Source organism: Macaca nemestrina, chromosome 1 (genome assembly GCF_043159975.1).
Source record: "Macaca nemestrina isolate mMacNem1 chromosome 1, mMacNem.hap1, whole genome shotgun sequence".
Taxonomy (NCBI): domain Eukaryota; kingdom Metazoa; phylum Chordata; class Mammalia; order Primates; family Cercopithecidae; genus Macaca; species Macaca nemestrina.
The window spans coordinates 113696064-113716928 of record NC_092125.1 but is presented as its reverse complement, the minus strand read 5'-3'; the positions used below and the strand labels follow the sequence as shown (position 1 = coordinate 113716928).

The following is a 20865-nucleotide window of genomic DNA, read 5'->3' as shown; positions in this document are numbered from 1 at the left end:
CACACTGGAAAACAATTTGGCAGTTTCTTAAAACATTAAAGATACATTTACCATATGACTTAGCAGTGTCACTCCTACCTGTCTACCGCAAAGAAATAAAAATGTATGTCAACACGACACATGAACGTGAATATTTATATCAGTTTATTCATAATAGTCCAAAAAGCAGAAGCACCTTGAATATCTATCAACTGATAAGTGAATAAACTAATGGGAGTCATCCATACAATTTAATGGGATTTGGCACCTAAAAGGAACAAAATATTGATACGTGCTACAACATAGATGAACCATAAAAGTATATTAAGCTAAGTGAAGGAAGATGGATACAAAGGACCACATATTATATGATTCCATTTATATGGTGTCCAGAAAATAAAATCTGTGGAGTCAGAAAATCAGTTATGGGCTTCCTAGAGCTGGGGGGTTTGGAATAAGGGGTGGCAACTGATGAGCATGAGGGATTCCTTACGAATGATAGAAATGTTCCAAAACAGGACTGTGATGATGGTCACACAATTCTAAAATGTTACTAAAAGTAACTGAACTGTGCCTTAAAACAGGTGAATGTTATATCAGTTATGCCTCAGTAAAGTTGTTTAAAAATAAAAGAAAGTTGGTAGTTTGGCTCACATCAGTCTTGCCCTTTGTTTTATTTCTCATGTTCCTAAAGAAAGCGAGATATTTATTGGTTTAAAGAAAGCTTATATTTATTGGTTCCACTCAGAGACTCCAAGAGAGACACTGGTTGAAATCTATCAGCCTCCAGAACTCTCAATAGCTGAGGGAATGAGCGATACTGTCCTGAAGGAGATGAGGGCTACCTAAGGTGTACTCCAGCATCTGCTACAGCAGGCAAAGGCATGTGATGCACCTGGTTGGCCTCAGATAGTGCTCCACAAGTCTCAGCAAGACCCAGGGCCTGTAGCTAGTTCTGCCAGCTTCAGAGAACAAGCTGCTACAGCTTGCAGCACAGGGTCAACCTTTCTCGGCAAGTGGGTTTGAAGCACTGGTAGTCAGGTTCCAAGTATTAGATGAATGTCTACAATGTGGGAGGAGGGCAAGACCCAGGGTGGAGTTTCAAACCAAATCATTTGTAGAGTATTACTTCCAACAACTTCAGAAAGCATTATTTTCAAGTGCTTATGGCATTTTCACCAGCATAGACCGTATGCTGGACCATAAAACAAGTCTCAATATATATCCAAGGATCAAAATCACACAGGGTATATGCTCTGGCCACAATAGGATTTAATTAGAAATCCATAACAATAAGATATCTAGAAGACTCCCAATCCTAGAAAACAAGCATCATATGTTGAATAACACTTTGGTCATAAACGAATTCACAAGAAAAAGTTCATTAACTGAGTGATGATGACCCAGTGCCTCAAAATGTGGGACGCAGCTGACATAGTGCTTAGAGAGAGACTGACAACTTTCAATGCCTGTAGTGGAAATGAGCAAAGGAGTAAAGTCAATTATCTATGCTTTCATCAAAAGAACCCTGAAAAAGAAGAGTAAAATAAACCCAAAGTTAATAAATGTAAGCCAATTACAAAAATAATGAAAATCATGAAATACAAAAATGAACAAACAATAGAGAAAATCAGTAGTTAATTTTTCTGTACACTATGCAGAAAGCTAAATTTTAAAATGATTTTATATTTAAACATATATCCAGAACCACAGAGATCTTAGAAGAATAAATTATGAAAATATAGGAAATTGAAATAGCAAATGGGAATTCTGTGGGAATAAAAATCAGAAAGTAGTTGCCTCTGAGACTGATTGGGCGGAGGGCAGGGAAATAACAGGGAACAGTTGGAAAACATCTTTATGGAGGGAAGGAAATGGTCTATATCTTCGTTGAGTGGTACTTACATGAGCATATGTAACTGTCAAAGTTCATTGGCACTGAATACTTAAGATCTGGGCATTTTAATGCATATAAATTACACCTTGAATTTTTAAAATAGAGGAAAGTGTTTTGGGGAGCTTATGGTAGTGATACTGGGCAGTTGTCAGGCATAGACTACAGAAGCATTCACAGCATATTCAGTTCAGGAATTTGCTGAGAGTGGTTTTGCAGCCAAAAATGTAGGATAAGTTCAAACATCTATGGTAAGAGTCATTGGGTCATACAACCAGAAATCCCCACTCTTGTGGTACAGGCCATATAATTAAGCAGTTATCACTAGACAGCTTCCCTCCAATGATGTTCTTTGTCTAGGAATCCAAAGCTCTCCAGGGGAAAATTGCAATTGAGGTTTTGGATATATTGGGTAGGAGAGAAAGTCACCTCACATAAAACTTAGTGATTGGAGCTGTCAACATTTCTAAACCTTGCAAGACAGGAGCAACATCTCAAATGATAGTCTGAGAGAGGAGATAATGGGCTAATGTGGATTTCCTCCCAAATGTATTTACTGCGCAAGGTCAGAGTTCACATTGCACTTGAAGAGTTCTCCCAGTCTACTTTAACTTCACAGGTTGCAGATCCCAGAGCTGGTATCAACTGACCAGTGTCCTGTTAAGTCTAAACCCAAGACTCTTCATCACATTGCAGCCTTGAATTTCTCTTTCTGTTCCTGGGAGATTAAACTTCTCATTCTGTTCCTGGGAGATAAATCTTAAAGGTCACTGTTCTTCTGAGTAAAGGGATCCTGAAGGAGCAGAAAGCAATAAGTTTGTGGCAGGAGTTCATGGTGATAATGACTGAGCCAGAAGCCACAGTGCACAAGCTCCAGGCTTGCCTCAAAGGATGAGGTGACCAGCACCCTGACTACTCTCTTCAGCTATTAATAATCTAACTAATGGTTAGAGCTTTTTCATTTTCTTGCAGCTACTTCTAGCAATGGTGGGATATGGAATTTTTGCAAAAAAAAATTGGGTGGAAGTAAAAAGGCATCTGTGTGAGTGTATAAATATCTGATCTCCCTTTTTAGCCTTCTCTAAGGTCACCATAGAGTAATATCTTCTCCCTAGCATCTTCTGTTTCCTGGCGAGTGTTTCCTGCTACCTTGGATTGGCCATGACAGGCTGGAGCTGCCTTGTGACAGGAGCAGGAGGGTTTCTGGGTCAGAGGATCATCTGCCTGTTGGTGGAGAAGACAGAGCTGAAGGAGATCAGGGCCTTGGACAAGGCCTTCAGACCAGGATTGAGGGAGGAATTTTCTAGTAAGTAAACTTGAGTCATAGTTGTGTGGCTCCAGCTTAAACCCTGTTGTGTGGGGAGGTGGACCTTGTCTAGCAAGTTATGGAAAGTTGTAGCCAAATCTAAGCCAATCCCACATCCAAAGTCATTAAAAAGGAAACATTAAAGAGTATAAAATGTCATAGTGTGAAATATACTGAATGGGGGGTCCAGAGACTGGATTCTGGCCCTGACCCAGAACTTGAGAGGCAGCCACCTCAGCCTCCAGGCCTCTTTTCTTCTATTAAGAAAATCCCACATCTGTTCTCTTTCTTGTCTGCAACTCTTTTATGTCTGAAGCTTTTTGTCTTGGCGATTGTTTTGCAACATTCACAAAGGACACCATTACCCTAAAGACCTCACCAGTGGGTCCTGCCTCTCTAGACTGCGCTGGACTTTGTTTTGTTTGGAAGCCTCCTTAGTATTTTAGTGAAGGGAAAATAAAAGGGAACAAAGGTAAAGATGAGTGTGTAAGTGTTTGTGTGTGGGGTGTGTGTGTGTGTGTGTGTCAGAGAGAGAAAAAAATGAGGAGGAGAGAGAATGAGAAAGTCAGTGAATGAATGAGAAAGAGAGAGAATAGGAGAGAGAGAGGGCATCAGTGAGAGAGAGAGAGTGTGCTCAAGTGCACAGTACAAAGCAGAGACAGAGTAAGAGGCAGTATGAGGTCGGACATGCCTCATTTAGATTTCTTATAAATGGCTTTAAAAAAAACAAACAACAACAACAACAACAACAAAACATTTATCTCTGTTGCTCAATACCCCAAAGAAATTGATGGCAGAATTTTCTGTAGCAACTCCTTGTGCAAAAAAAACCCCATGAGGAAGGTACAAAATGGATCACATCTAACTGGACAATGAACCCATCAAGGTCTAGAAACATAAAGTTACTTACCAATGCCATCTGATCAATGTATAGCAGCGCTCAGGCCAGAGCTTCCTTCCAGAGGCTCCATCACTTGGCCATTGGGTTGATGCTTGGCAAAGTGGGTCTTCAGTCTCTCTCTTTGCCTCTCTGTGTGCCCCCAACCAATTCCTTGTCCACCTCCCCAACCCAGGGGATTGGGGGGACTGTGTGTCTACATGTGGGCTTTGGCTGCCCAGAGGGTCCTCCCCTGCCCACAGAAAAGCTCCCACTTGACAGCACTCAGAGACCACACCCAACAATCTCTTCTTTCACTCTCCCAGAGAAGAGTGGCCTCTTCAAAAGTCCCATTTCCTCCACCTTCTGTTTTAATGGTGTCTTTGATAAACAAATATTAACATACGACCAATATTAAATGTTTGTAATCTTTATATCTCACCAATATTCGCGCTCTAACACCTGATACCGGAAAAAAAAATAATGCTCAGCCTAAGGGAACCGTTCACCTATGGTGAAAATTCAGAAGGTATAATGAATGAGTGGGGGCCTGCATGAAGATAAAAACAGAGAATCTATTCAGTGTTCTTTCTGTGTCAGGCACTGTGCTAAACATTTTGCATGTGTCGACTCATTTGCTCCTCATAACCACCCTATGAGATCGGTTTTTTATCACCTTCCTTTCTTACAGATGAGGAGACAGTCAGAGAGAGGTTAATTAACTTGTTCAAGGTTCCACAGTTAGAATATGGCAAATCTGGATTTGAACACACGCAGTCTAGTGCAGCATTTGTGTGCTTAAGCAGTAGTTAGTCTAGCAGCTTCTAGAAGGAGGAAGCTATAGCTCCATCAACAAAGTCCCCTTTCCTGGTGCCTATTGATCCCTGCAAACTCGTTTGCAAACAGTGCTTTTCTCCCCGCTTTGGACTTCTTCCGCTTTGAAATAGCAATTTCTTTGAGCCAGTCTGTCTGAAGTCGGCAACAAAGGAGAAGCAGAGGAAGGCAGCAGAGAAGGGAGAAGAGGGGGAAATACAAACAGAAAATTCCACTCTCAGGCTGTTACCACGTCTTCCCAGCAGCCTCTTCCCTGGCTCCTCCCACTGCAGGCCCTTCTTGGAGGTGCCTGACTATAGGAAGGGGCCGGGAGTAGACCAAACATGGCACAGGCATTAGGAGAGTAAATGGTCCCGCCTGTACCCCAGGAAGGAATTTCTCCAGCCTTGAGTTTTTCACCTGAATTTCACTCTTACAATTATTTGGCCTTTGTTGCCAATTTCAGTTAAACTGGCTTATTCTTACTCTTTCTCAGAAAAGTTGATTCTAAACAGCCAGTCCTGCACCTGGGGTACAGAGTACAAGGCTTGAGGTGAGGTGGGCAGGTTTGAGCCTTACTAGAAGCCTGACCTTAGATCTGTCCTTTAACTTACCTGTGCCTCAGTTTCCTCACCAATAAAGTGGGACTCAAAATACCTACCTTACAAGATAGCTGTAAAGGGAAAGAAGCAAGCTGTGGGCCGTATGCAGATTATAAAGCACAAATGAGAGTAGAGTATTTATCTGAGCTCCATGTAGCATGGTGTTCATTTTGGGGCTAATTCCAGCTGACAACTTTACTGGCAGCATCACTACCTGTAGATTTCAGAGAAGCCTGAAGATATGGATGTTATATCCACTGCCCTTGGCTAGACACTAGACATCTGGGATGTTAGTTCATCGGTGGCTAACTCATTTTCAGCGTTGCTATCTGCTTTTCATGGTATCCGATAAGAGTTTTTCAATGAAATTCATCATTTACGCCCATCCTCAATTTCCTAGTAATGGCTCTACTCTCCTCCCAGTTGCCCAAGCAGAAAACCAGGAAACCACAGGGGTGATTTTATCTTCTTTTCCTCTCAGCCCAGATCCAATAGGTACCAGGACCTTCAAGGTAAGGTCTGAAATTCATACCTGGTGTATCTCTCCCCTCCTTTGCTTCCACTGCTGGACTCTGGTTCCAGCCCTCGTCTAAACATTGGCACAGACATTCTGATTAATCATTCGATCACCTGGCTTTCTCATATCACCTGTATCTGTCCATTTTATATCCTCAAGCCAAGGCTAACTTCCTACACAACAACTCTGCCTCTGTTTCTCTCTCTCTCTCTCTTTTTCTTTCTTTCTTTTTTTTTTTTTTTTGAGAAAGGGTCTTGCTCTACCCCCCAGGCTGGAGTGCAGAGGTGCAATCTCAGCTCACTGCCACCTTCACCTCTTGGGCTCCATCCATCCTTCATCCATCTTTCTGCCTCAGCCTCCTGAATAGCAAAGAGTGTAGACAGATGCCACCACACAGGGCTAATTTTTGTATTTTTAGTAGAGATGGGGTTTCACCAGGTTGTCCAGGCTGGTCTCCATCCTCCAGGCTCAAGGCATGCACCCACCTTGGCCTCCCAAAGTTCCAAAAATTGCTTATTTATGTTTGCAATGCAAAAAGAAATAGGCGTGAGCCGCCACACCTGGCCTGTTTCTCTTTTTATTCCAAATATCAATAAGCATTTTTCTTTGATATGATGCTGGAGACCCAAAATCATGATTCCATACATTATTGCTCATTACCTACAAAATTGAATTCACTTTTTCCCTTTTATACCCAACTCTCCACAATCACCCTAGGCTCCTTAAGAAATTTGGTGAGTCTCCCATGACTCTAGCAATGCTTATATTCTAGGTACACCTGACAGCTCACTGCTCAGATTACTTTTCTGAAATGAGACATGGTAGAAACAGATGTTTGCTTTCCTAGTAAACTGCTACCATGCTGATTTCTGTGTCTTTGTTTGCTTCTTCTTTCCGTGGAATGTACACCCTCCACTCTAACACCCCACTCTAACCATCCTCGAACACCTGTGTAGCATCACCTTTATCAGAAAACTTCCCAACCAGATCCAGAAATCATTCCTATGACCTGACCTGTGTTCACACAGAGCTCCAGAACAAGACCCAGCTGACAGTGCTGGAAGGAGACATTCTAGATGAGCCATTCCTGAAGAGAACCTGCCAGGACGTCTTGGTCGTCATCCACACCTCCTGTATCATTGATGTCTTCGGTGTCCCTCACAGAAAGTCCATCATGAATGTCAATGTGAATGGTACGGTGGCCTGGGGAGGAGATGGACCAAGGTGGGGAAATGAGGATCAGAAAGAAGGGCAGGAAGGAAAGAGAAGTCTCTCCACTGAACACCTGCTGTGCTCTGGGCCAAGTGCCTTTGCTGATCACTACTGACTGGGGGAACTCAAGGCTGCTATTTTCAGTTTCATAGATGAGAAAACTAGGACTGAGCAAAGACAAGCAACTTGTCCAAAGTCCCACAGGTGAGTACGTAAGTAAGTAGGAGAGTTCGACTTTAAACTCACTCCTGTGTGACTCCAAAGGCTGTGGAAGCTCTTTCTAATGTGGCCCCAGTCAAAAGTCAATTAATCTCTGACTTCAGACTCTTGAAATCCAGTTACCCCTTGGCTCCCCAGACCAGAATCAGACCTTCCAGGTGTCATCATAGTCATCATTTTGAACCTTGTGTGCAGGCTGATAAGAACATTCAGAGCCCTCCTGCCCACCTCAAAGAAGTCCTCTCGAGAACTAGCAAAGCTGGTTCACAGAGGTCTGTCAGAACAGAATTATCTAGCACACACCTTCCCACAATATTTTTTTAACAATAAGAGTTTCCCAGTGTACCAGAATGCAATCTGTTCAGCTCACCACAGGGTCTGCTATTACATAGCTGTTTCCAGCCAGGTGCCCAAAGTGCACCCTCATTCAATCCTCATCCCTTAAATGCTTGGTGGTCTTTCTGAATTGTCACTTTCCAACCTACTTTAAATTCAGACACATTTCCTTAAGGAATCTTCTAATGCACACTCACTCTCTGATCTCCAGAGCCTCTTCAGCACTACAGCACCCCAACCCCCGGCCTGGCCCTCCACATTCAGGCTACTCAAACTCCTTTTCTTTTTATTCTTTTTCTTTCTTTTTTTTTGACAGAGTTTCACTCTTGTCACCCAGGCTGGAGTGCAGTGGTGTGATCTCGGCTCACTGCAACCTCCACCTCCCAGGTTCAAGCGATTCTCCTGCCTCAGCTTCCCAATGTAGCTGAGATTACAGGTGTCCACCACCACACCTAGCTAATTTTTTTTTTTTTTTTTTGTATTTTTAGTAGAGATGGGGTTTCACCATGTTGGCCAGGCTGGTCTTGAATTCCTGACCTCACGTGATCCACCCACCTCCGCCTCCCAAAGTGCTGGGATTACAGGCATGAGCCACCACACCCAGCCTCAAACTCCTTTTCTAAAGCAACTAATTACTTTTGAGTCGCCAGTGTCATCTCAAAAAACAAAAACAAACAAACAAAAAAACAAAAAAAAAAACCCTTTCCAGTTGCTACTTACCCATACCTCTAAGTACCTCTACAGTGAAAGGAGGATGCTAAGATTAACCAGTTTTTTATTTTAATTCCTACTCTCCACAGCTCCATACAACAGGGGATATGAAATGACAGGGGAAGACATCTGTTAGATGTCTTCTAGATGGGAAGACAGTTAGAGACATCTGTTCCCTAAAACCATTATCACTCCCAGGCTTAGAAAATACTTCACAATGTTGATCAATTCCCCCTTGAAGGCAAACTAACTCCAAATTTTCTCCCTCATTGGATTAATTTTTAAAAACCTGAGACTGTCTCTCCAGAAATTCAAATTGCACAGAGACTTTAAATTGGGAGCCTCTTTCCCAGGGAACACACAATCAGGAAAAGACTGTGGGTCTCCAGCATGTTCCCACAACCCACTGTTTGCTCAATGTCCAGAGATGGTCCTTGTGGCAGTTTTATTAGTACTCAACAAAATGAGAAAAATATTAACAATTTCATGTATATTGAAGAGTGTATATTGCCTGCATACTATGTATTTGTGTGTGTGTCATGTGAATTCTTCCACTGCCCTTTTGTGCCTAAGAACTGGGACTATCCATACACTCAGAGTATTTTTAGATTTTAAATGATCTGTCTTTAATGGTATTGATGAAAAATCCTAATTTTTCAATGTGTACGTGACAAAACAAAAAATGATAACCCAAGGTCATTTTCCAAAATTAAGGTACACACACACACAAACACACACACACACAGAGACACATACATGAGACCCAAAAGTCTAAAAATTCTTGTTCTCCAGAACCCACATGTCAGTTTCTTTTCATTTTTGTGTTTTTCCTATGGTTGTAGCGTGGCCCAGTGTTAGTCAGAGCCACAGAAGAATATATCCCGAGTCTGTTACAACCACTGTACTTGGGAGTGAGGAGTGGGGCACATGGATCTGTGTATGTGGTAGGCCCCCCTTAGGGATATTTCCTGACACTGACAGCATGCTCTTTGTGGGCAGGTACTCAGCTCCTGTTGGAGGCCTGTGTCCAAGCCAGTGTGCCAGTCTTCATCTACCCCAGTGCCCTAGGGGTAGCCGGGCCCAACTCCTACAAGGAAATCATCGAGAATGCCAGGAGGGTGGAGCTTGATGACATCTCCTAACAACACCCACATGCACATCTCTGTCATCCTTAAATCACTGAGTCTTGGACTTCAGGGTCTCCTTGTGCCGGTCCACAAGGGAACCAACCCACTCCACGGTTTTCTGCTTGGCTTCCTCCCAGCTGTAGAGCGGCTCATACGCCAGATCTCACTGAGCCTTCTTGTAAGAGAGAAACACAAGACTCTCTGGAAAACACACGGTCTGCTCCATATCCACACAGTAAAAAGCTCGCTGAGAAGGCTGTGCTGGCAGCTAATGGGTGGACTCTGAAAAATGGTGATACCTTTTACACTTGTGCCTTAAGACCCATGTGTATCTATGGGGAAGGAGGCCCATTTCTTACTGCCAATATAAATGAGGCACTGAACAACAATGGGATCCTGTCAAGTGTTGGCAAGTTCTCCACTGTCAACCCAGTCTATGTTGGCAATGTGGCCTGGGCCCACATTCTGGCCTTGAGGGCCCTGTGGGACCCCAAGAAGGCCCTAAGTGTCCGAGGGCAGTTCTACTACATCTCAGATGACACGCCTCACCAAAGCTATGATAACCTTAGTTACACCCTGAGCAAAGAGTTCAGCCTCCGCCTTGATTCCAGATGGAGCCTTCCTTTATCCCTGATGTACTGGATTGGTTTCCTGCTGGAAATAGTGACTCTCCTGCTCAGGCCAATTTGCACCTATCAACCGCCCTTCAACCATCACACAGTGACATTGTCAAATAGCGTGTTCACCTTCTCTTACAAGAAGGCTCAGCAAGATCTGGCGTATGAGCCGCTCTACAGCTGGGAGGAAGCCCGGCAGAAAACCGTGGAGTGGGTGGGTTCCCTTGTGGACCGGCACAAGGAGACCCTGAAGTCCAAGACTCAGTGATTTAAGGATGACAGAGATGTGCATGTGGGTGTTGTTAGGAGGTGTCATCAAGCTCCACCCTCCTGGCTTCATACAGAAGGTGACAAGGGCACAAGCCCAGGTCCTGCTGCCTCCCTTTCACATAATAGCCAACTTATTGTCTTCCTCATGTCATTAAAACCTGCCCATTCCCTGGCCCAACCAGAAGCTTTCTGTCCTAATCGTATGCCAGAGGACAGACAACGTGATTTGCTTTTTCCAAATCTCAGTGCCTGATTCTGAAAAATTGTGGTCTCTTTTATCTTGAGGGTCTCTTTTAACTACTAGAACTCCATTTCTCCTCCTAAATGAGAAAGGATTTCTTTTCTTTTAACTCTCCTGTTTCTTCACACAGTTCAATGAAACAAGCAATAAATGTTTTAATGCTTAACCTGGAGGGAGGTGTGGTTTCTGTTAACACATACTTTCCTCCTTTCCCTTTCATTTCCAGGTATCACCATCTCCAACTTAGAAGAGTAGCATGAAACTGGGGTTAGGAGGTGGGCAGAGTAGTGGGAGGGTCAGGAAGGGTGGTTGAAGGCTGAATAAGCTCTACCTTATTTCAGGCATGTACAACATGAGCTACATATGACATATATTACCTCATTTAATATTCATCAGAAACCCGAGGCAGGGTGACCGTTTCCATTTTATTGGTGAGAAAATTTGTTCACAGTCAACTGATTAGTGGCTAGGCCTGCTATCAGGAGATTGGCCAAGAAAGTCCCTATGTCTCCACCAAATCAAACAGCCTGAACTGGCCTTGTCAGTGGTACGGCAGAGCATTGGAGCATGGGGTGCCAATCCTTGGGAGAGCCCTAGCTTACTTGGGTTACCTCCTTCTTGCACAATCCCATGCAGGGGATTCTCTAGAACTCGGGAAATTCCCTGAGGGCATCTGGAAGGGCTGCATGCCTTACCAATGGCCTTGAGCAAGGGAGAGCAAGCAAAAAGGCATCCAGCCTCCACCAGCTTTAGTGCCAATTTCCTTGAAGGTCTCTAGGACACACCTGGCTATAAATGTGTTGGCCATTCTGGTCATTAATAATCTTGCATTTCACCCTTTCAAATCACACAATGAAGCCACACCATGGGTTCCTGGGCAAGTAAAGGGAACAAGTGTGAACTTCTTCAAAATATACCTCCTCTTCAGCTCAAAAAGTAGAAGTGTACTATCCCACATCCCCAGATTTAACTGCCTCTTCCTCTTTCTTTATCCTTCTCTCCTTTGAATCACATCCTTTCTTCCTTTATTCTTCCACTTCCTTAGCCACTTTCCTTCCCTCCATCTCCCTTTTAGTCACTGGCCCTCTTATTCTTCTCAACATGCCTGAGAAGTGGAGACAAATCAGGACAAGTTTGGGGACTTCAACGATGACATAGCCAATAACCAACCAAAGAAGCAACAGTAAAAAACAAACAAACAAACAAACAACAAACACAATCCAGTCTCAGGGACATCAGGGACAGAGTAGAACTGAAGCAGGTGAGGAGGTTGCTGTGGGGTCAGAGTGTGTGGAGGGGAAGCTGTCTCCCTCTGCACCTGGGTGTGACAGCAATGATGACAGTCACATCCAGGACCAAGACGGCTTCTTTCCTACACAGGAAATCTACACATCATTAATCAGTTGAATTTGATGATCACAAAGGATATAGTATCAGTGTTCGTTCTGACGGGAAAAGAGAAAAACATTCTGGCTCAGATGAACAGGTTTCCACCACTTTCAAAACCCCAAGGAACCGATGATCAGCACTACCATCAGGGCGGTGTGGCCCCAGGCAATGGGGTAAGGTGAAAAATGCAGCACTCCTCCTTCCCCGTCCTCTGCACAAAATGCCAAGAGCCAGCATCTGTCCAGCTTTTGAAAGGCATGCACACCATCCATATGTTAATGCAAAATTGCATGGGAGAGAAAGGAGGGTGGTGGAATCTGGGACAAGAGCCCTTCCTCCTTGTTTTTCAGCCTAGTGAAACCCCACACCTATGAACCACCGGGGCAATTTTCACAGGGAAGGAAAGGGAAAGGACATGTCTCCATCGGGCAGCGAGGAGTGATCGAAGAGAGACGAGGGAATCGGATGACTAGCATTCTCAACTGAACAAGCATAGAGGCCCTGTTGTGTTGTAGCCAACAATATGTGCCATCCCTTCTTACAGCTACAGGTGCCAGGCGGGCAGAGATCCTGCACCAAGCCCCACCACACCTCATGTGATGCATCACACGGGAGCAGCAAAATCTCAGAGGGAAGAACAAGGAAACCAGACCCAGCGGGCACTTTTGGGTCCGTTTTCTTCACCTGGGTGGCTCTGCAAGGTACCTAGCAAAGGAATAAATGAAAGCACGGGCAAGTGCTTAGCCACCGGCTTAAGAGCTAGGTGTATATGAGTACAGAGAATGGATCTGAGCTGAAGTCACTGGGAAAAGCCGCAGGAGCCCATGGGGCTTGAATGAGGCCTTGGATTCTTGGGTCCAGGCAGGGGGCACAGCCAGGGCAGTGGTTTGGAGGAGGACAAAGGCCATGAAGAGCCCCCTCAACTGCTGGGAAGTGTGTACAGAGGGCAGACGAGGAGCTCAGGTGCAAGATTCAGCCACCGACCAGACAGGCAGGCTCTGAGGGCTTGAGTGGGGTGTGGAACCCACAGTGGTCTGCTGAGAACTGGCAGGAAAGTGGTAGGAGGCCAATTCTTATGTGAAATCTTTTGATTTCTAAATATTAGTTACTAACGCTAAATTTGAAATAGCAGTGTGAAGACCAGCTTTAAGAGGGATGTGTGGGCTAGTGTTCAAACTGTACATGTAATATTTTATATCTTAAAAAGTAGGTGGCGAGGTGTCAGCAGCAAATCTGTTCATTCTCAGTGATGTCCCAAATATACATTATTATATCATATTTTCAAATTTTCTGTGTGTTTAACACAGGTTTTTTTTTTTAATAAATTAAATTTGGTTGGGGAATAATGTGCAAATTAACAAAACACATTCAAAGGCTGGACCCAGGCTTAAGGCCTCCGATTTTCCACTTCTGCTCCCAGTCTAGCAGTCCAGTGGGGGAGATAAAATACGAGACATGTTGGGTGCTGTGCACAGTAAATGTGCAGGGTGTCGTAACACAGGATAGTGCTTCCGGATGATCCATTCCCCTGGAGATTCATGGGGTCCTTGCATTTGGGCTGGATATCAAAAGATGGGTAGGATTTCAACAGACAGGAATGTGAGTGAAAGTATTTCAGGCAGAAGCAATGCAGTCTGCAAAGACCCAGGTAAGAAAGGGGTCAATTTTAGGCAACAATGAGACCAGACCAGAGAACACTAGGCCAGGGGAAAGGTGGAAGATACACCTAGAAAGACATGATGGGCACAGACAGGATCACCCAGGGTCACTTCTTGAGACACCCTGCTATCTTCCTTCTTTGACCTCAGAGTATGAGTCTGTGCCCCCCTTAAAAACCACTTTCACATACAACATGCCTCATGTTCTCTCAAAAATTTGACTGTACGGGAAAAGAAAGTCTGCTCTAGCTATGAATATTGATGGTGATGCTAAAAGCTGGGACATCGTTCACTATGCAATGGGAATTGTTCAGCCATCCCTGGAAGATTACGATGGCAGTATTTTCTAGGATGGACTGAAAGAGATGAAGAGGATACTTCAAGAATCTAGGTAAGAAATGAAGGCCTGATTTATGCGTTGGTAACAAAACTGAATACAGGGGCAACTGAGGCAGGCCCAAGGCAGAACGACCTAGTTTAGACAGGACTGGGTGTGGGCACAGAACTCTCATGCACGCACTTTCTCAAACCAGAAACCTGGATGGCAGCCCCAGACTCCTTCCACCTATCATTCAGGGCTGCCAACTTTACCTCCACAACGCTTCTTGCATGTGTCCTCTTCCTCCCTGGTAAACATCATTCCTACTTTTACCCCCCACAGGCCTCCCCACCTTGAAGAGTTACCCATGAAATCTGTTTGCAGGAGTCCAGAGTTCTCTCCAAACTAGTCTCACCATGTCACTCCCTTCCTTAAAACCAACCACTGAGTGGAGCCCCAGGACTATTAGGGTGAGCCTGAGAGCCTTAGCATAACATATAGGACCTCTGAAGACCTGGGCCCTGCCTAACACTCCAGATTAATTCTTACCACCAATCCCTGTCCTATCCCCAGATTCTCTTAATTTTTGCCTCAACAATTTTCCAAAACTCAGGGCTTCCTGCGTGCAGTATGCTTTTTCATCTACCCATGCCAGTGCACGGCATTCCTTCTGCTTAGAAGGTGCCCAGCTCTCCTGCCAGTGCATCCTTCCCAGGTTCTTCTTTTACATCCTCCATGCTTTGTGCATATCTAGTTGCACTGCCATTAATTTTTTATTTATATATCCTGTTCCCCACCCCTACACTGCCATGTCCTGAGGACAGTAATTCACCATATCATCTCTCTGTCCCCAGTGTCTGAGACAAAATAGACACATGGGCTGATGGAGGAATGGACGGATGCATGGATGGATGAATGGGTGGATGCATGGATGGATGGACGGATGGATGAATGGATGGATGGATGGATAAAACACAAGCAAACAGAACTGTTAGAATGGAGAGAGGAAGAGATGGGGAGTCAGGGAGTAGAATGCTTTGAATGACAAAGCAAGAAAGAATTCAAAGATGACTTTTCAAGGTGTTGATGAACGTGAAGAACCTGGATTATCATGATGAGAATGGAAAAAAAGGGAAGCCACATGGCAGGTATGGGGTTGAGAATGAACTTATTTGTGTGATGTGAAGAGTGAATGTAGGAGTGAGAGGCCCATGAGCAGGGAAAAGGAAATACTGATGAAGGCGAAGTCCAGCTGTCATGGTTATAAAGGGATTGGGAATTAGATCCAAAACCTGACATCGTGCAATGCCTGGAGCATTTTTATACTACAAAAAAAAAAGAAAGAGAGAGAGAGAGAAAGAAATAAAGAAAGGAAAGAAGGAAAGAAAAGAAAGAAAAAAAGAAAGAAAGGGAGAGAGAGAAAAATTGCTTTTAAAAACTGAATTCAAAAGAGAGTTTCCCACTCTTAGGAGACTCAGGTGAGGACCACTCAACCTCTCCGGGTACATGTGATTCTTAAGACATCAGGAGACTCTGGGGGAAATTTGGGTGGGAGTTCTTTTCCTTTATCACAGCCCAAGATCTCACCCAAGGGTAATGAGCAGGGAATTGAGACGGTGTTCTGAGGCATGAAAGAGGTTCATTATGAGGAAGTGGAGGGGGAGGTCTAGATGAACAGAAGGTGCCTCGGCCATTCTCTCCCCAAAGGCAGGGGTCACTGGGGTCAGTTACAGACTCCAAAACAGTCAGTAATCTGTTCTGGAAATCTGAAGCTCCCTATTGCATAGTGCAATCTTTTCTCAAGAAATGGAAGAACCAGCACTATCGAAGTCAGCCCTTCTTCCTAATCAGGTACTGGTGACAGACGAGTGGGTGTGAGATGGGCTGCCGGCCTATGGTCATCCTAACATGAACCCTGGCCACTGAGGTAGGAATACCCTTCTCATGAGCCCGGCCCTAGCTCCCTCTCTCACCATCTGGAGTCTGTCAAATCCCTGGTGTAGCTCTGAGCAGGGGAGCTGTAAGGGCACATGGTTCATGAGGTCACACAGGGCCTGTGTTTGGCTTAAGGGACTGACATGAGACCCCACATTTTATTTTGCACAGATCCTATCCCTGTAAAATATGCAGCGAGTCCTAATTATGAGAACTTCTTTTAGCAGCAGGCAAAACAACTATTGTTCATTGATCAATCATGGGTAAATGGAAAAGGCTCTCTGACTCCCCCAGGGCAATTTAATGTCTTTGTAGAATTCAGATTATAGAGCTAAAGAGGGCTTCATCAGGCATGGTGGTGCAGGTTTCAGCAACATTGAACATTGGCTCTGTCAATCCAGTGAATCTCAGGCTGTGAAGTTGTGTCTGTGATTTCTCCCAAATCTATTAACTTCAACACAGAAATCAGCAGAACTACTTCGGCAGAAACCTTGAGGTGACCCTCGTTTCAGACGTTCACTAGTGCTACACTTGACAAGAGAAATGTCTAGTCAGATCCTTTTCCAGCCCCTTGACAAAGTGAGCTAGCTTTTCCAAGGTCACACACTGTCCTTTCCCACCCAACAAAGCCAGGTACAGTGGACACTGCCTGATTTGCAGCAGTGGTGGGGACTCTGACTTACAGTTTCAAAGTCCTTGGCAGAGAATCTACTTAACTTCAAGCTTTTGCCGAATGTACCATTTTGCCCTAGCATAACATGTGAAGCCTTAACATGAAGAAGTTCCCCCTGTCCACCTCTCACCCCCTGCAGTCCCTGGTGCCCCTGAAAATCATACTTACAGTTGGCAAAATAATTCACCACAAGCATGTTGGGCAGGAAGGGAACAAAATCAGCCTTCACCTTCACCCTTAAATGGTGTTGGAATGTGCAAGCATCTCTACCTCTCTCATATTTGTCTCCCTAGCACTGAGCACTAGGCCCGGCACTTGCCCACTCAGCTGAGGGGTGAACTTCTCAGGGGCTCTGCTCTTTATGAGTCACAGCTTTGGGGCTGGGGAAGGCCAGCTATACACAGATGGTATCAGAACACCCAGGCAGAATCACTCCCTACTTCAGCCCTAGTAGGTCCAGAAAAGCATCTCAGTGGAGTGTCTTTAGTGAATAAAAAGAATGCATGGAACTACTTTCAATGAATCCCTGGTCTCCAGGAAATGGAGTCTGCCCATACTTTTACTTAGGTTGAACATCTTTCAAATATATGAGTGAGAAAGTCAGCTTGAACACCTCATGTACACTGATACCTTTTTCAGCCTTCCTGAACACAGGGCAATGTGGTATATGGAACAAATTGCCGCCCACCACATTGGCTTCCAAAGTTGACATTCCCAGCTGCTGGAATGAGGCAGGGCACCAGCTGGATGCAGAGAGCACTGTGAACAGTGGTTTGGATCCCAGGGGAGCAGCTGGAAATTGAAACCCATTGGAATGTGCTTTGGGTTAGCAGAGATGAACTTAAAACCACAGTCTGGCAGCAGAAAACTGCAATCTGCAGGGCACTTGTGGCTGTCACAATGAGACAGAGGAGCAAGTACTAGGCAATTCATGCTGGAGACTGGCCAGGTGTGCTCCTCCCCTCCCACACGGGCAGAGAGGACGGAAATTATGTTCATGCCAAGGGCAGTTGAGAAAAGGAGTCATGCCTGGGGTTTTGATTTGATAAGTGAGCTGAGTTGGGAAAATAAAGATTCATGAGAATAGGGGAAGAAGAGAGACTATGAGTGGCGAGGATGGTGAAGGCCAGCAGCAGCCTTCCACTGCTAGATTGATGGAAGCAGTGGAAGTTATCCGATGGACAGCCAAGACAGGCACTTTTCCTGGCTCTTATTATACTGTCTTCACTATTTGGAGCAGTTGTGTGAAAGGTGGCCTATCAGGAGCAGACAAAGCCTGTTGCACCTTGCACTGCCCTTTGCCTCTGTAATTCTGGTGGAGGAGAGGATTGGAGCCTTATGTGTTATACTTACCGTAATCCCCAAGAAAGAATGGGGGGTCCCTAATTGGTCCTACAGAGTTCTTAACCCTGTTTCCTCATTAAAATCACCTGGGGAGTTTCTACAAAATTACAGGTACTTAGGCCTCACTCTAACGAATCACTCTTTACATTTAAAAGAAAAAAAAAACAGCTCTCCAAGGTTAAGAAAATCTGCAGCTTAAACTAATCAAACCTCAAGAAGTCCAAGGTGACCAGGTGCAGTTTCTCTAATCGGAATGTGGGCAGAGGCCCACTCACAGAAAAGTTAGAGATAGCTGGGCATGGAGACTCACGTCTATAATCCCAGCACTCTGGGAGGCCAAGGTGGGAGGATCACTTGAACCAGGATTTTGAGACCACCCTGGGCAACATAGGGAGATCCCATATCTACAAAATTAAAAATGTGTAACAGTCTAGCCAGGCATGGTGGTGCACACCTGTGGTCCCAGCCACTCCTTAGACTGAGGTAGGAGAATCTCTTGGCCTGGGAAGTTGAGAATTGCGCCACTGCACATCAGTATTCTGGGTGACAGAGCAAGACCCTGTCTCAAAAAAACAAAAACAAGAAAGAAAGAAGGTTAGAGAAAAATATATATCTGTCTAAATGAATAGTGTCAGCACTGACTTTTCCCATGATCTGTCTTGCTGCTTGCCAAACTCTGTTCTCCATACAACAGCCTGAGATTTTTTTAAGTAAAATCAAATCCTATGTCTCACTTATTTAAAACCTTTCTGTGGCTTCCCATTCATTTACTATACACTCTAAACTGATCTCCAGCTCTCCCGGACACTGAATGATCTGCTGAACTTTCCAGCTCCTCACCACTTCCCTTTTACTCATGATGCCCCAGAGATATCAACCTTCCTTCTAGTCCATAAACAAGCAAAACTTTCTTGCCTCTGAATCTTCACATTTCTCATTCCCTTTACATAAAATGGTGTTCCTCATTTTCTCATGGTTGGCTCTCTGTTGACGTGTAGATCTCAGCTGAACTATCACCTCCCTAAAGAGGTGAGACTTACTGACCATCCTCTTCTGAATATGCTCTGCTTCACGCATCACATCACCCTGATTCTCCCCTCCTGTTACCAAAACCTGCATTTAACTTCTAGTTGTAGATTTTATTGTTTATCTGTACCCTCATAGGGACCTCAGACAGTCTTGCTCCCTGCTACGTTCCCAAGAGCTTAGAATCATGCCCAAAGTCATAGAGGGCCTCATAAATATTTATTAAATAAATTAATCCAGGAAAGCAAAGCCAGATCAAAATACATGAGCACATCTGGAAAATTATAGCCATCCAAGGAGGAAAACAGTGAGTTAGGATGGAACCCAGCAGAATGGGTCACTACCTAAGCCAACAGACCTGAAAAGTCTTCTATCATTCCTCGACTGGACACTTTTCTGCGTGAATCCGTGCCATAGTACAGGTTCACTTTTACCCAGATTAACCCACAGAGCCAGGAGCTGGGTTAAAAGAACATTAGCATGGGAAACACCAAAAGAGAAAGCAGTCCCACAGCAGACCTGGTAATAACTTTTAAGGCCTATTTGCTTAACCCAAATATATGTATAGGGTGTCTACCACCCACATATTTAGAAAGGAAAAATGAAGTATGGCCGTACAGCTCTGCTTGCCTATAACTGCAATTCAGAACCCAGAATTAAAAAGAAGTGAACACCCAAACTTTCAAAACAGCACTCCCTTGAAAAATTAGTTCATAAAATGTGTGACTCAAAGCCCTCCCTTTGGTTCTTCTCAGAATAAAAGATTTTAAAAGGGCAGATCAGTAATGACTGAAACCATCAGTGGATTACAATTTTTTGCACATCCTATATATCTCTAGGAAATAAGTATGGAACTTTGAACTCTGGACAGAAGAGCTATACCTATAAAATGTTTTCCAACAGAACTCATACTCTCTATCTGTTAAACAGAGCAGCGCAGTCAAACCAGATGAAAGGAAAATATGAAGCAGGTGTCGTTAGAATACTTGGAAGAGGAGTGGATACTTTGGAGAATAATGGTCATTGAAAAGAAGCTCAGAAGTCTAAAGTAGATGTCATTGTTAATGGGTTGATAAAAAGAAAAATGAAATTCACCATGCTCCCAGTGTTAGGCCTTAATTTTTTATGTAGGTGTCAAATTGTCTGCTGCATTGGTGGCTGATAATTTGAGGCCAAAGAGGGGGTCTTTACCCTGGCAGCCAGGATGGAGTGCTTGCACTGAAAGTTTAGGGACATACTAAGAAAGCACATATCTAGGGGTGACTGACTGAATGACACAGTAGCCACAGTTGCATTATGGGACAGGATGCCTAGATGACCATGGGCCTTGAAGATGACCTTCAACACCCTTATTTGCATGGCAACATGTGACTTGAAACAAAATGGAAGCTTCATGGTTTAAGCCATTTTGTGCTAGTGTAACAAAATATATCAGATTGGATAATTTACAAATAGCAGAAACTTATTTCTAATGTTCCAGAGTCTGGAAAGTCCATGATCAAGGTGTCAGTAGGTTCCATGTATGGTGAGAGCCCTGTGTCTCTTTCCAAGACAGCATCTTGTTGCCACATCCTCTGCAAAAGGTAGACACTGTGTCCTCATGTGGCAGAAGAATGGAAGGGGTCAGCTAGTTTTCTGAAGCCCTTTTATAAGGACACTTACTCCATTCATGAAAACCCTGTCCTCATATGTTAATCACTTTCTAAAGGCCCGAGCTCTAAACATTATCACATTGGCAATTGAGTTTCAACATGTGAATCTGATTCAGACCACACAAGCTCTCAAGATTAAAAAGAATAT

General features: G+C 44.2%; 1 protein-coding gene and 1 pseudogene across 1 annotated transcript; one reads left to right on the top strand and one right to left on the bottom strand.

Moving 5' to 3' along the window:
* The window catches only part of LOC105479081 (glyceraldehyde-3-phosphate dehydrogenase-like), a 32753-nt pseudogene that overhangs the window by 1411 nt on the left and 10477 nt on the right, over positions 1-20865 (bottom strand).
* LOC105479082 (3 beta-hydroxysteroid dehydrogenase/Delta 5-->4-isomerase type 1-like) lies at positions 3019-10562 on the top strand. The gene is made up of 4 exons (XM_011736881.3): positions 3019-3179; positions 7017-7181; positions 9466-9575; positions 9777-10562. The coding sequence occupies exons 1-4, from the start codon at positions 3035-3037 to the stop codon at positions 10476-10478; spliced, it is 1122 nt and encodes a 373-aa protein (XP_011735183.1). The 5' UTR covers positions 3019-3034; the 3' UTR covers positions 10479-10562.